Source organism: Giraffa tippelskirchi, chromosome 12, assembly GCF_054371585.1.
Source record: "Giraffa tippelskirchi isolate mGirTip1 chromosome 12, T2T-mGirTip1v1.2.pri, whole genome shotgun sequence".
In the NCBI taxonomy this organism is placed as follows: Eukaryota; Metazoa; Chordata; class Mammalia; order Artiodactyla; family Giraffidae; genus Giraffa; species Giraffa tippelskirchi.
The window spans coordinates 70,785,586-70,801,263 of record NC_137286.1 but is presented as its reverse complement, the minus strand read 5'-3'; the positions used below and the strand labels follow the sequence as shown (position 1 = coordinate 70,801,263).

Below are 15,678 nucleotides of genomic sequence, written 5' to 3'. Positions count from 1 at the left end.
CCGGAGCCAATCACAGTGGCCAGGGAGGTGGAACGCACCGATTGGCCAGGGCCAGGTCATGTGACCATGCTCCCCAGGAAACTCAAATATTACCAAGATTCCCTAACAAACCAATGAACAAAATTATCCAGTAAAGGCAAACCGTACTTTTTAATGAGGCCGATGTCACAGAAAAAAAAAAAAAAAATGCTTCACAATGAACTGCTCAAGGAAGCTACTAAATAAACTTTCAGAAAAGTTAAGTAGTTTTTTTTTTTTTTTTAATAGGGTGACGGAGAGCTATACCTTTCCCATCTATGTGAATTTAGGTTTAAACTAGATTTCCCTTGGCTATTATATACGACAAAAAAACCCCACATCACCCCCTTTCACTCCCCCCACCCCCCAAAAGTGTTTTAGTCTATTGAGTTTTTGTGTCCTCAGTTGTGTCTGATTCACGGCAACTCACGAACTCTACACAGCCAGGCTCTTCCGTCCATGGAATTCAGGGCAATTTTTTTCTGTCACAGTAAATGCCCACCCTGGGTGATCCAAAGGCAAGGGCTCAGAGGCTCCTGAGAGTCTAACTCCTTTCAGCCGAGCACAGAGCTGGCTCCTCACTGGGATGCCTGTGGCCTGGGGCTCCCAGAGGGGAGAGCAGCACTCGCCCCACCGTGTGGTCACTGCTGGAAGTGCAGGCTGCTCCTCACTCCCCCTTGACAGTGTCCCTGAGGGCAGAACAGTGGGAATCTACTCAAGGTGGAAATGCAAACTCCCATGCAACCAAACTTCCCACAAGGTCTCCAAAACCACTCAGGAACAGGGAATTGGAAACTGCAGGGCATGACATGAATGGAGATGGAGACTTGACACCTTACACCGAGTTCACTTCCAGTTATCCCTAGACAAAGTTTCCATGAAAACTTGTCACAAATCTAGAAGAACAATGAGCAGAAACCGGACACGTGCTTTGAGTCTTCACACACAAAACTAAAAGGCAGTCCACAAAACAACCCAGAGAATACAGTGGACTTTGCAAAATCAAAGATATCTACTGTGGGAAAGACCTCATTACAAAAGCAAAAGACAGGTCATACATCGCGAGACGAATGAGTGGAAACACAAAGCTTCTCAAGGATGTGTCTCCAAACAGACAAAGAACACCAACACAACAAGCCTGTGAAAACTAGGGAAAGGTCTGAAGGGACACCAGACTGAGGAAGACACACACAGAGTATCCCGGATGATGTCCAGCACGGAGGGCCTGAAGAAACAACAGTCTAGTTGCACTCCCTCAGGCCTGTGTGACCCTGGATGAGGCCTCTGTTTCCCGGTGGCTCTGAGAGATGGACAGGGAGGAAGGGGAAGAGAAATCACTTGCATTTCTAATACTCACAGCAAAGTCTTCCAATGAGAAGGGAATTATCACCCCCACTGACAATGCCATTCACTGAAGTGATACCCACGAGTCCATCTAACCCAGAAGGGAAGGAAGGACCTGTTCTCACAAAACGGCGAGAGATGGAAGAAGGAAGATCAAGCCCACACCAATCACTGGAAAGAGAAGCTGTGCTCAGGGCTTGAAAGAATTCCTATTGGGAAAATGATGTCACAGCCCCACAAGGCAATCCACAGCTTGGATGCTATTCCTCCCAAAATGCCAATGCATTGTCGCACCGAACAAAGAATTGCAAAAGGGGTTACGGAAACAGAAAAGAGCCTAAATTGTCAATACAATCCGACGAAAAAGCCCCGATACGGACATCCAAGGTTGTGTGAAAGGAAATTAGACGACCAAACTAGGATCCTCAGGAGCGTATCGGAGAAGGCGATGGCGACCCACGCCAGTACTCTTGCCTGGAAAATGCCCTGGACGGAGGAGCCTGGTAGGCTGCAGGCCATGGGGTCGCGCAGAGTCAGACACGACTGAAGTGACTTAGCCGCAGCGGCAGCAGCAGGACAGTATGCTATTGGGAATACAACAACACACACAGATCCAGATCGATGGAATAAAGTTGAGGGTCCAGAAACAAACCCCGGCATCCATGGTCAACTCATCTCTGACACAGAAGGGGAGAATATCCAAATGGGAACAAGAAAGCCTCTTCAATAAATGGCCATGGGAAAACCAGACAGCTACATCTGAAGAACGCTATTGGTTTTGATCTCACACCACCTCAATATCGGGGAAAAACCTCACCCTAAAGACTGATGTCATGAGATAGCTAGAAAGAAGCGTAGGTCAAAGGCTCCTTAACATCAGAGTCTCCTTGCCATTTGCTGGGCGGAGGTAGAAATGGGTCTCTTCAAGTAAGGAAAAGAGGGAAACGAAGTACACCAATGGGTTTCCATCCAATGGAACCTCTTCACAACAGAGAAGCTAAGCATTCACAGATGCAAAAGATAGGAAACGGAACATGAGAGACTCCTTGCAAGTGGTGTATCTGAGAAGGGGTTCATATGGAAAGAGACGAAGAATGCACAGCACTCAGATTCCAAGAAACACCACCACCACCCTTGACCCTTCCCCCATGACCAACTCCGACCTAAAGCCTTTCTCTCCCTCTAACCCATCCCTAAAACATAACCCTCATCTAATCATATACATGTGCATTCCTAGCATCCATCCATCCACACACGAGAGAGAAAGAGGAAGACACAGACTGAATCGAGAAAGGAAAAGAGAGGGACACAGCCAGAGAGAGACACGGAACCAAAGAGAGGAAAGGAGTCGATGGTCCAGACTTTTCATCAATCTGTCTCGAAGGTAGAAGCAATGACAGCGCCCATCCACCCCAGAAGGGGGAAAAGGACGGAAGGTTTGGAGAGGAAAAGACAAGAACGCAGGGAGCCATTAGAAGCTCAGCCACCCGCAGAAGCCGAGCTGGGACACTTGAACAGAATCTCAATGGAAACAGAGGACCAGAAAGTTGGCTACTCTTTTCTATAAGAGAGGGAGACCTTCGAGTCTTCCTTTCGGGCCTCCAACTTGGATGTGGGGTCTCAAAACAGTCAGGAGGGGCAGTGCCTTTTCCTGGGTACCACGGCGCATCCAGGCCTCGTTCTGCCCCATTCTGTGCTGTGTCAGCCCTGGATGGAGTCTTTCTTTCTGAAGTCTCAGCGCACAAGCTCCACGTGATATCGGCCCCAGGTGGAGAGGCATGGAGCTGCTCGTAGGCCGACAGACCTAGGAAACAGATGGGAGAATGACCCCCACTCTGCAGATGGAGAGACTGGGGAAACCCTGAGGGGCATATGCTTGTCCAGGGCCACACCACTTATGAGAAGAAGGAGCCTGGTCTGAGAGCAGCGGGGTCCTCGGAGCTCAGGCCCTGGCTGCACCCAGGCCTCCCCAGGGCTGTGGGCTGGGCTGTGTGGCTGTCAATGTGCCTGCACATGGCCTAAGGGGGGTGGTCGAGCAGTCAGAAACCCAGAGATTCCCTTGGGAAGTTTTGGGGAAGGGACCTCAGCACGAACCCCAGGAAATGATGTCACCTGCCGGCAACAGAACCCAACAGAACCCGCAACCCGGGTATCCAGGCCTCCAGAGCGGAGAGGAGCCCCCAGCCAGATCTCTTGCTGCCAGGATGTTCTGCTGTTTGCCCCTGCCCAGAGGCCGGGGCCTCAGGAGAGCTCACAGGCAGTGTGCGTGGGCACCCTGTCGACGTTGGCTCAGGGCACCCCCGAGAGGCCTCTGGCCCTCTGCCCGGAGAAACAGAAAGGTAACACGGGGAGCCCCAGGCCGGGCCAGGCCACCTCTCCCATGCCACCCGGAAACACCGGGTCCTTTGCCTGTGTGTGTGGATGCGGGTTTCTCGGGGTGTGTCTCCCTCAAGGAAGTCCAGGCGGATGTGGGGTCAGAAGCCTGCGGACAAGTTGTGTCCACACCCCAGGGGAGATCAGGCTGGCTGGGATGGGAACAGTGCGGGCAGGGCCGGCCGCCCAGGCTGACCTCACACCCTCAGGTGGGTCTCTTTCCTCCCGGGTGGGGATCTGAGCAGACACACGTCTCTGACCCTTCTGGGAAGAGAAGTTCGAGCAGGCAGAAGCAGCGGCTCCACTGGCCAGGCCCAGCTCGGAAAACTCCCAGCACGGCTGGCTGACGGTCACTGTCGTTGCAGAGCTTCCCACGTGATGAGGCCGAGGACGGGGACACCCCGTCCACCTCCCGGAGGGAGGGGTCGGAGCACCAACCCCCCGCCCGTGAGGCCCAGTGCAGGCTCCAGGTGAGCGTGCCCACGGAGGCATCAGCCCCACCGGGGGCGAAGCGGAGGCGGGGAAGGCCTGCTGCCGAGACACCGCCCAGGATACACCCGGCGGCCCAGTCTGAGGCTGCCACGGAGCTCAGCACACCCGGCTCCGACCCAGAGTCCCGAGAACCCCGGCCTCTGAGGCAGCAGGAGGACCTGGAGCCCAGCACGCCAGAGCACAGAGGTAAGGACGCTGGGGCTGGTGCACGGGAGTGTGTGGGGAGGGGGTGCTGAGCTACACAGGGACGAGTCCCCGAAAGATGCTGCTGGGCCTGCAGCAAGCGCTGGCCTCACACCCCCACCCCCATCTTGCACACTTCAGTCCCAAAAGACATCCAACCCTGGGTATTCTTTCGGAATCTCTTGGAAGCTTTCTGTCCCGGGATACGCACATGCCAAGGCTGGTCTGTGGGCAAACTTTGCTTCTCCCCCAGCTCTAGCACTGGCCTCCAACTGGAACCAGGCTCCACTTCCCAGACCTGTGCCTACAGAGGTGGTGGCTCCAGGTGCAGGACCCAGGGATCCACCGAGGGCAGATGGAGAACCGAGCCTTGCCCTCGCAGAGACACCAGGCCAGCTGGGTACTGGCCAGCACACCGGGCAGATCGGATTTCCGTGCCTGCAGGACCCCCAGCCCCAGGCACTGATGTCCCACCCCCTCAGCCAGAACCTCCACCTCCACGTGCACCTGTACCTGCTCGGGCTTTGGCAGGAGAACCCGAGGCAGAGGAGGAGTCACCGCCTCGGCAGGGAGAGCCTGCCCTGGCTCCCGCGCAACACCCAGACGCCGACGATGACTCACCCGCCCCTGCAGGAAGAACGAGCCCCCGCTCTGGACAGAGACCCAGAGCCCTTGCCGGAAACACCATGTCCAGGGGAGCGGTCGGCTCTGCAGCCTCCATCCCTGTCTGCTCACCGTGGACGCCGGCAACTCGGTCTGCCCCCAGGGGACATGGAGTTCCTTTCCCCTGAGCTGCTTTGCATTTGGTTTGTTTCCACCTTTCTGGTGATGTTTTACTTTTTGTATGGTTTCGTCTATTTTTGTTGGTTAAGTTGGGATTAGTAAACTTTTTCATCATTGTTGCAATTTGGGACACTGTTGTGTAACTCTGGTGATACGGTGTTACCATCACCACTCTGTAGTTTCAGACCCGTTCGATCTTTATGCCCCACCCGCCAACAAAGCCTGGGTTCAAGGCAAGCAGGCCCTGTTCATCCCTCCCCCCGATCCTGACCACAATTTCATCTTTTCTTTCTGCATTCCTTCCTATATTCTTGGTGTCCCCAATCAATGACTCTCAGTGAGATGACTGAAGGAGTTTTTTTCGGACTCTCCACCTACTGTAAGACTCCATTGGAGAGTTCTCATTTTTATGTCATTTGAACTAGCCTTTGATAGCTGAAAGGACGGTGTACGTCCTTTCAAGATATCATGTGCCAAACGAAGCCCTTTTGGCAAATGCCATCATTATCTCCAGGCAGGCATTGCTGTTTGAAGGGTGACATCTCAGCCAGAAGGCAGAGGCTGAGCTCCTCTTGTTGCACCAGCTCCCAAAAGAAGCCAAGAAAGGGAGCTGGAACAACAAACCACCCCAACGCCCAGGAAAGCGTTCTTCACGACAGAAGGCTAGCAAATGACCCAACAACCTTGTGGCCCAGAACCCCTCTAGAAAAATCACTGTTCCATACAAAAGAGAAACACATGGGAAGTTCCAAGGAGAGGCAATGCCCATGGCCAGTGTACTTTAGAGACGGCCTGACCGCTCCGGGGAAGACACGCACCGACGGAACCCCTTGGGAAACAGCAGTGAGAGTCCTCACCGTCGTAAGGGTTTCCTCTGGGGACAACCTGCCCTGGGCACCACATGAGGGAGCAGACCGGCTTCTCTTCCTCTGCCCCCACACCACTCACTCATGAAGGCAGCTCAGGTGTTCTCATGCCCTGCCTGCCTGCCTGCCTGCCTGGCTCATCCGTGAGCTGTGACCACCTCCAGGGCAGGACTCCACCTTCTCCTCTCTGTGTACCGTGAATCTGCACACAGTGGGCTTTCAGAACCTTAGGAGACTTGAGCCATTCCCACTCGAGCCAGAACCCTCCCCAGGAAGGAAAACAGCTGTGGAGTCATTTTGGCCCCAGCACTGGTTCCCAAACCCTGGCGGCTCCTACAGCCTCTACGGTGTGAAGAGGGAGGTCCCTTTTGACAGAGCTTTCCGGCTGTCAGATCGAAGCTGTTGTTTCACTGTCAGCTGTGTCTCTGCCGTTGCAGCCAGGTGGGCCACGCTGCTCCAAAGGAGCTCACAAGCTGAGTTGCAAGGGAGGTATTGAGAGGACAGGGATGGCTACAACGTGCTGCAAACTGAGTGAGGGTCCCCACAATCCTCAGCAAAGGTCTGTGGTGTGCAAGTGGGGAGTAGAGGGCCCCCAAGTTCCAAAGGAAGGGAGGTACTCGGGAGATAAAGCCCTTGGCTGCTGTGGTAGCAGCTGCAGATGGCAGCTCGTCCACAGTGCACTTCGAATGAGGTCATATGAGCGGGACTCTGGAAAGGGCTCCGAAATCCAGAGAAAGGGGTCAGGGTATGTGGGAATCCGGCGGGGGTGGGGGGTGGATGAAGGAAGGTGTCCTTCCTCTCTCCAGTGCAATTTGGTTTGGTGAGTCTCAAAGCTACCAGATGGCACTTCCCAAGTCAGGCCCCCGCAGGAATCAGGGTGGGCTGCGTGCCTCGGCCCCTGCCACAGGGACAAGCCACACCAGTGGCCTCCCTGAGCTCAAATGGCCGGATCTGGGGGTTCCGTCTGGGTGCACACCTCCTTGCTGTGGCCAAGTTCCCCCCTTCTCTGAGCACCAGCTTCATCATCCTCTCGAATGAGGACATCGATTGCTACCTTGGCACGTTACTCTCTTCATCCTGTGAAGACTCATTAGGCTTATCCTACAATTACTAGCTGGCCCGAAGAGATATCTCCTGAATCCAGATTAAGCTGGAGTCTCCCAGGCTCATCTGGCATGTCTTCCCTGAAGTCTGCCAAAACCCACACCCTTGCATTTCCAGGGACTCCCCTTAGCCGGCTGGGCAGAAAACCCAGCATGGTTCAAACAAGCTGACAGACAAGCGGGAGAGGACTCACGGGCAGACGGCCTCCGTCAGTTCTCGGGTGGAGCTCTGGGACCACAGCAGCAACGGGCCATCCCAGCCCCTGGGCTCAGCAGCGCCCTCATTCTCAGGCCGGCGGCTCTGCCCTGAGGGGAGCAGGAAGGTCACCAACTGCCGCAGGCGGACCTCAAGCCCCTCCCACTGCTGGAGCCTGACCTCCCCCGGCCCCACCCCTTCCCCTACCCCAGCAGGACGAGAGCTCGTCTTCCCCTGGCTTCCAACGTGAGGCCCGGCCCTGGGCCCCGATTGGGCACTGCCCCAGTCCGGAGCCAATCACAGTGGCCAGGGAGGTGGAACGCACCGATTGGCCAGGGCCAGGTCATGTGACCATGCTCCCCAGGAAACTCAAATATTACCAAGATTCCCTAACAAACCAATGAACAAAATTATCCAGTAAAGGCAAACCGTACTTTTTAATGAGGCCGATGTCACAGAAAAAAAAAAAAAAAGCTTCACAATGAACTGCTCAAGGAAGCTACTAAATAAACTTTCAGAAAAGTTAAGTCGTTTTTTTTTTTTTTTTTTAATAGGGTGACGGAGAGCTATACCTTTCCCATCTATGTGAATTTAGGTTTAAACTAGATTTCCCTTGGCTATTATATATGACAAAAAAACCCCACATCACCCCCTTTCACTCCCCCCACCCCCCAAAAGTATTTTAGTCTATTGAGTTTTTGTGTCCTCAGTTGTGTCTGATTCACGGCAACTCACGAACTCTACACAGCCAGGCTCTTCCGTCCATGGAATTCAGGGCAATTTTTTTCTGTCACAGTAAATGCCCACCCTGGGTGATCCAAAGGCAAGGGCTCAGAGGCTCCTGAGAGTCTAACTCCTTTCAGCCGAGCACAGAGCTGGCTCCTCACTGGGATGCCTGTGGCCTGGGGCTCCCAGAGGGGAGAGCAGCACTCGCCCCACCGTGTGGTCACTGCTGGAAGTGCAGGCTGCTCCTCACTCCCCCTTGACAGTGTCCCTGAGGGCAGAACAGTGGGAATCTACTCAAGGTGGAAATGCAAACTCCCATGCAACCAAACTTCCCACAAGGTCTCCAAAACCACTCAGGAACAGGGAATTGGAAACTGCAGGGCATGACATGAATGGAGATGGAGACTTGACACCTTACACCGAGTTCACTTCCAGTTATCCCTAGACAAAGTTTCCATGAAAACTTGTCACAAATCTAGAAGAACAATGAGCAGAAACCGGACACGTGCTTTGAGTCTTCACACACAAAACTAAAAGGCAGTCCACAAAACAACCCAGAGAATACAGTGGACTTTGCAAAATCAAAGATATCTACTGTGGGAAAGACCTCATTACAAAAGCAAAAGACAGGTCATACATCGCGAGACGAATGAGTGGAAACACAAAGCTTCTCAAGGATGTGTCTCCAAACAGACAAAGAACACCAACACAACAAGCCTGTGAAAACTAGGGAAAGGTCTGAAGGGACACCAGACTGAGGAAGACACACACAGAGTATCCCGGATGATGTCCAGCACGGAGGGCCTGAAGAAACAACAGTCTAGTTGCACTCCCTCAGGCCTGTGTGACCCTGGATGAGGCCTCTGTTTCCCGGTGGCTCTGAGAGATGGACAGGGAGGAAGGGGAAGAGAAATCACTTGCATTTCTAATACTCACAGCAAAGTCTTCCAATGAGAAGGGAATTATCACCCCCACTGACAATGCCATTCACTGAAGTGATACCCACGAGTCCATCTAACCCAGAAGGGAAGGAAGGACCTGTTCTCACAAAACGGCGAGAGATGGAAGAAGGAAGATCAAGCCCACACCAATCACTGGAAAGAGAAGCTGTGCTCAGGGCTTGAAAGAATTCCTATTGGGAAAATGATGTCACAGCCCCACAAGGCAATCCACAGCTTGGATGCTATTCCTCCCAAAATGCCAATGCATTGTCGCACCGAACAAAGAATTGCAAAAGGGGTTACGGAAACAGAAAAGAGCCTAAATTGTCAATACAATCCGACGAAAAAGCCCCGATACGGACATCCAAGGTTGTGTGAAAGGAAATTAGACGACCAAACTAGGATCCTCAGGAGCGTATCGGAGAAGGCGATGGCGACCCACGCCAGTACTCTTGCCTGGAAAATGCCCTGGACGGAGGAGCCTGGTAGGCTGCAGGCCATGGGGTCGCGCAGAGTCAGACACGACTGAAGTGACTTAGCCGCAGCGGCAGCAGCAGGACAGTATGCTATTGGGAATACAACAACACACACAGATCCAGATCGATGGAATAAAGTTGAGGGTCCAGAAACAAACCCCGGCATCCATGGTCAACTCATCTCTGACACAGAAGGGGAGAATATCCAAATGGGAACAAGAAAGCCTCTTCAATAAATGGCCATGGGAAAACCAGACAGCTACATCTGAAGAACGCTATTGGTTTTGATCTCACACCACCTCAATATCGGGGAAAAACCTCACCCTAAAGACTGATGTCATGAGATAGCTAGAAAGAAGCGTAGGTCAAAGGCTCCTTAACATCAGAGTCTCCTTGCCATTTGCTGGGCGGAGGTAGAAATGCGTCTCTTCAAGTAAGGGAAAGAGGGAAATGAAGTACACCAATGGGTTTCCATCCAATGGAACCTCTTCACAACAGAGAAGCTAAGCATTCACAGATGCAAAAGATAGGAAACGGAACATGAGAGACTCCTTGCAAGTGGTGTATCTGAGAAGGGGTTCATATGGAAAGAGACGAAGAATGCACAGCACTCAGATTCCAAGAAACACCACCACCACCCTTGACCCTTCCCCCATGACCAACTCCGACCTAAAGCCTTTCTCTCCCTCTAACCCATCCCTAAAACATAACCCTCATCTAATCATATACATGTGCATTCCTAGCATCCATCCATCCACACACGAGAGAGAAAGAGGAAGACACAGACTGAATCGAGAAAGGAAAAGAGAGGGACACAGCCAGAGAGAGACACGGAACCAAAGAGAGGAAAGGAGTCGATGGTCCAGACTTTTCATCAATCTGTCTCGAAGGTAGAAGCAATGACAGCGCCCATCCACCCCAGAAGGGGGAAAAGGACGGAAGGTTTGGAGAGGAAAAGACAAGAACGCAGGGAGCCATTAGAAGCTCAGCCACCCGCAGAAGCCGAGCTGGGACACTTGAACAGAATCTCAATGGAAACAGAGGACCAGAAAGTTGGCTACTCTTTTCTATAAGAGAGGGAGACCTTCGAGTCTTCCTTTCGGGCCTCCAACTTGGATGTGGGGTCTCAAAACAGTCAGAAGGGGCAGTGCCTTTTCCTGGGTACCACGGCGCATCCAGGCCTCGTTCTGCCCCATTCTGTGCTGTGTCAGCCCTGGATGGAGTCTTTCTTTCTGAAGTCTCAGCGCACAAGCTCCACGTGATATCGGCCCCAGGTGGAGAGGCATGGAGCTGCTCGTAGGCCGACAGACCTAGGAAACAGATGGGAGAATGACCCCCACTCTGCAGATGGAGAGACTGGGGAAACCCTGAGGGGCATATGCTTGTCCAGGGCCACACCACTTATGAGAAGAAGGAGCCTGGTCTGAGAGCAGCGGGGTCCTTGGAGCTCAGGCCCTGGCTGCACCCAGGCCTCCCCAGGGCTGTGGGCTGGGCTGTGTGGCTGTCAATGTGTCTGCACATGGCCTAAGGGGGTGGTCGAGCAGTCAGAAACCCAGAGATTCCCTTGGGAAGTTTTGGGGAAGGGACCTCAGCACGAACCCCAGGAAATGATGTCACCTGCCGGCAACAGAACCCAACAGAACCCGCAACCCGGGTATCCAGGCCTCCAGAGCGGAGAGGAGCCCCCAGCCAGATCTCTTGCTGCCAGGATGTTCTGCTGTTTGCCCCTGCCCAGAGGCCGGGGCCTCAGGAGAGCTCACAGGCAGTGTGCGTGGCACCCTGTCGACGTTGGCTCATGGCACCCCCGAGAGGCCTCTGGCCCTCTGCCCGGAGAAACAGAAAGGTAACACGGGGAGCCCCAGGCCGGGCCAGGCCACCTCTCCCATGCCACCCGGAAACACCGGGTCCTTTGCCTGTGTGTGTGGATGCGGGTTTCTCGGGGTGTGTCTCCCTCAAGGAAGCCCAGGCGGATGTGGGGTCAGAAGCCTGCGGACAAGTTGTGTCCACACCCCAGGGGAGATCAGGCTGGCTGGGATGGGAACAGTGCGGGCAGGGCCGGCCGCCCAGGCTGACCTCACACCCTCAGGTGGGTCTCTTTCCTCCCGGGTGGGGATCTGAGCAGACACACGTCTCTGACCCTTCTGGGAAGAGAAGTTCGAGCAGGCAGAAGCAGCGGCTCCACTGGCCAGGCCCAGCTCGGAAAACTCCCAGCACGGCTGGCTGACGGTCACTGTCGTTGCAGAGCTTCCCACGTGATGAGGCCGAGGACGGGGACACCCCGTCCACCTCCCGGAGGGAGGGGTCGGAGCACCAACCCCCCGCCCGTGAGGCCCAGTGCAGGCTCCAGGTGAGCGTGCCCACGGAGGCATCAGCCCCACCGGGGGCGAAGCGGAGGCGGGGAAGGCCTGCTGCCGAGACACCGCCCAGGATACACCCGGCGGCCCAGTCTGAGGCTGCCACGGAGCTCAGCACACCCGGCTCCGACCCAGAGTCCCGAGAACCCCGGCCTCTGAGGCAGCAGGAGGACCTGGAGCCCAGCACGCCAGAGCACAGAGGTAAGGACGCTGGGGCTGGTGCACGGGAGTGTGTGGGGAGGGGGTGCTGAGCTACACAGGGACGAGTCCCCGAAAGATGCTGCTGGGCCTGCAGCAAGCGCTGGCCTCACACCCCCACCCCCATCTTGCACACTTCAGTCCCAAAAGACATCCAACCCTGGGTATTCTTTCGGAATCTCTTGGAAGCTTTCTGTCCCGGGATACGCACATGCCAAGGCTGGTCTGTGGGCAAACTTTGCTTCTCCCCCAGCTCTAGCACTGGCCTCCAACTGGAACCAGGCTCCACTTCCCAGACCTGTGCCTACAGAGGTGGTGGCTCCAGGTGCAGGACCCAGGGATCCACCGAGGGCAGATGGAGAACCGAGCCTTGCCCTCGCAGAGACACCAGGCCAGCTGGGTACTGGCCAGCACACCGGGCAGATCGGATTTCCGTGCCTGCAGGACCCCCAGCCCCAGGCACTGATGTCCCACCCCCTCAGCCAGAACCTCCACCTCCACGTGCACCTGTACCTGCTCGGGCTTTGGCAGGAGAACCCGAGGCAGAGGAGGAGTCACCGCCTCGGCAGGGAGAGCCTGCCCTGGCTCCCGCGCAACACCCAGACGCCGACGATGACTCACCCGCCCCTGCAGGAAGAACGAGCCCCCGCTCTGGACAGAGACCCAGAGCCCTTGCCGGAAACACCATGTCCAGGGGAGCGGTCGGCTCTGCAGCCTCCATCCCTGTCTGCTCACCGTGGACGCCGGCAACTCGGTCTGCCCCCAGGGGACATGGAGTTCCTTTCCCCTGAGCTGCTTTGCATTTGGTTTGTTTCCACCTTTCTGGTGATGTTTTACTTTTTGTATGGTTTCGTCTATTTTTGTTGGTTAAGTTGGGATTAGTAAACTTTTTCATCATTGTTGCAATTTGGGACACTGTTGTGTAACTCTGGTGATACGGTGTTACCATCACCACTCTGTAGTTTCAGACCCGTTCGATCTTTATGCCCCACCCGCCAACAAAGCCTGGGTTCAAGGCAAGCAGGCCCTGTTCATCCCTCCCCCCGATCCTGACCACAATTTCATCTTTTCTTTCTGCATTCCTTCCTATATTCTTGGTGTCCCCAATCAATGACTCTCAGTGAGATGACTGAAGGAGTTTTTTTCGGACTCTCCACCTACTGTAAGACTCCATTGGAGAGTTCTCATTTTTATGTCATTTGAACTAGCCTTTGATAGCTGAAAGGACGGTGTACGTCCTTTCAAGATATCATGTGCCAAACGAAGCCCTTTTGGCAAATGCCATCATTATCTCCAGGCAGGCATTGCTGTTTGAAGGGTGACATCTCAGCCAGAAGGCAGAGGCTGAGCTCCTCTTGTTGCACCAGCTCCCAAAAGAAGCCAAGAAAGGGAGCTGGAACAACAAACCACCCCAACGCCCAGGAAAGCGTTCTTCACGACAGAAGGCTAGCAAATGACCCAACAACCTTGTGGCCCAGAACCCCTCTAGAAAAATCACTGTTCCATACAAAAGAGAAACACATGGGAAGTTCCAAGGAGAGGCAATGCCCATGGCCAGTGTACTTTAGAGACGGCCTGACCGCTCCGGGGAAGACACGCACCGACGGAACCCCTTGGGAAACAGCAGTGAGAGTCCTCACCGTCGTAAGGGTTTCCTCTGGGGACAACCTGCCCTGGGCACCACATGAGGGAGCAGACCGGCTTCTCTTCCTCTGCCCCCACACCACTCACTCATGAAGGCAGCTCAGGTGTTCTCATGCCCTGCCTGCCTGCCTGCCTGCCTGGCTCATCCGTGAGCTGTGACCACCTCCAGGGCAGGACTCCACCTTCTCCTCTCTGTGTACCGTGAATCTGCACACAGTGGGCTTTCAGAACCTTAGGAGACTTGAGCCATTCCCACTCGAGCCAGAACCCTCCCCAGGAAGGAAAACAGCTGTGGAGTCATTTTGGCCCCAGCACTGGTTCCCAAACCCTGGCGGCTCCTACAGCCTCTACGGTGTGAAGAGGGAGGTCCCTTTTGACAGAGCTTTCCGGCTGTCAGATCGAAGCTGTTGTTTCACTGTCAGCTGTGTCTCTGCCGTTGCAGCCAGGTGGGCCATGCTGCTCCAAAGGAGCTCACAAGCTGAGTTGCAAGGGAGGTATTGAGAGGACAGGGATGGCTACAACGTGCTGCAAACTGAGTGAGGGTCCCCACAATCCTCAGCAAAGGTCTGTGGTGTGCAAGTGGGGAGTAGAGGGCCCCCAAGTTCCAAAGGAAGGGAGGTACTCGGGAGATAAAGCCCTTGGCTGCTGTGGTAGCAGCTGCAGATGGCAGCTCGTCCACAGTGCACTTCGAATGAGGTCATATGAGCGGGACTCTGGAAAGGGCTCCGAAATCCAGAGAAAGGGGTCAGGGTATGTGGGAATCCGGCGGGGGTGGGGGGTGGATGAAGGAAGGTGTCCTTCCTCTCTCCAGTGCAATTTGGTTTGGTGAGTCTCAAAGCTACCAGATGGCACTTCCCAAGTCAGGCCCCCGCAGGAATCAGGGTGGGCTGCGTGCCTCGGCCCCTGCCACAGGGACAAGCCACACCAGTGGCCTCCCTGAGCTCAAATGGCCGGATCTGGGGGTTCCGTCTGGGTGCACACCTCCTTGCTGTGGCCAAGTTCCCCCCTTCTCTGAGCACCAGCTTCATCATCCTCTCGAATGAGGACATCGATTGCTACCTTGGCACGTTACTCTCTTCATCCTGTGAAGACTCATTAGGCTTATCCTACAATTACTAGCTGGCCCGAAGAGATATCTCCTGAATCCAGATTAAGCTGGAGTCTCCCAGGCTCATCTGGCATGTCTTCCCTGAAGTCTGCCAAAACCCACACCCTTGCATTTCCAGGGACTCCCCTTAGCCGGCTGGGCAGAAAACCCAGCATGGTTCAAACAAGCTGACAGACAAGCGGGAGAGGACTCACGGGCAGACGGCCTCCGTCAGTTCTCGGGTGGAGCTCTGGGACCACAGCAGCAACGGGCCATCCCAGCCCCTGGGCTCAGCAGCGCCCTCATTCTCAGGCCGGCGGCTCTGCCCTGAGGGGAGCAGGAAGGTCACCAACTGCCGCAGGCGGACCTCAAGCCCCTCCCACTGCTGGAGCCTGACCTCCCCCGGCCCCACCCCTTCCCCTACCCCAGCAGGACGAGAGCTCGTCTTCCCCTGGCTTCCAACGTGAGGCCCGGCCCTGGGCCCCGATTGGGCACTGCCCCAGTCCGGAGCCAATCACAGTGGCCAGGGAGGTGGAACGCACCGATTGGCCAGGGCCAGGTCATGTGACCATGCTCCCCAGGAAACTCAAATATTACCAAGATTCCCTAACAAACCAATGAACAAAATTATCCAGTAAAGGCAAACCGTACTTTTTAATGAGGCCGATGTCACAGAAAAAAAAAAAAATGCTTCACAATGAACTGCTCAAGGAAGCTACTAAATAAACTTTCAGAAAAGTTAAGTAGTTTTTTTTTTTTTTTTAATAGGGTGACGGAGAGCTATACCTTTCCCATCTATGTGAATTTAGGTTTAAACTAGATTTCCCTTGGCTATTATATACGACAAAAAAACCCCACATCACCCCCTTTCACTCCCCCCACCCCCCAAAAGTG

The 15,678-nt window shown here is 54.7% G+C and overlaps 2 protein-coding genes and 1 long non-coding RNA gene across 3 annotated transcripts in view; 2 read left to right on the top strand and 1 right to left on the bottom strand.

Moving 5' to 3' along the window:
• The window catches only part of LOC145529707 (uncharacterized), a 1,704,434-nt gene that overhangs the window by 1,345,360 nt on the left and 343,396 nt on the right, over positions 1-15,678 (bottom strand). Inside the window, exons 43-44 of the long non-coding RNA XR_014071296.1 lie at positions 15,000-15,111; positions 7,357-7,468 (exon numbers count right to left, since the gene is read on the bottom strand). This is a non-coding gene — a long non-coding RNA (uncharacterized LOC145529707). The remainder of the gene's footprint in view (positions 1-7,356; positions 7,469-14,999; positions 15,112-15,678) is intronic.
• On the top strand, positions 253-5,316 carry LOC145529520 (uncharacterized). Its single transcript, XM_081550097.1, has 3 exons — positions 253-3,701; positions 4,101-4,413; positions 4,664-5,316. The coding sequence occupies exons 1-3, from the start codon at positions 3,465-3,467 to the stop codon at positions 5,290-5,292; spliced, it is 1,179 nt and encodes a 392-aa protein (XP_081406223.1). The 5' UTR covers positions 253-3,464; the 3' UTR covers positions 5,293-5,316.
• Positions 11,155-12,956, top strand: LOC145529705 (uncharacterized). The gene is made up of 3 exons (XM_081550313.1): positions 11,155-11,344; positions 11,744-12,056; positions 12,307-12,956. The coding sequence occupies exons 1-3, from the start codon at positions 11,297-11,299 to the stop codon at positions 12,933-12,935; spliced, it is 990 nt and encodes a 329-aa protein (XP_081406439.1). The 5' UTR covers positions 11,155-11,296; the 3' UTR covers positions 12,936-12,956.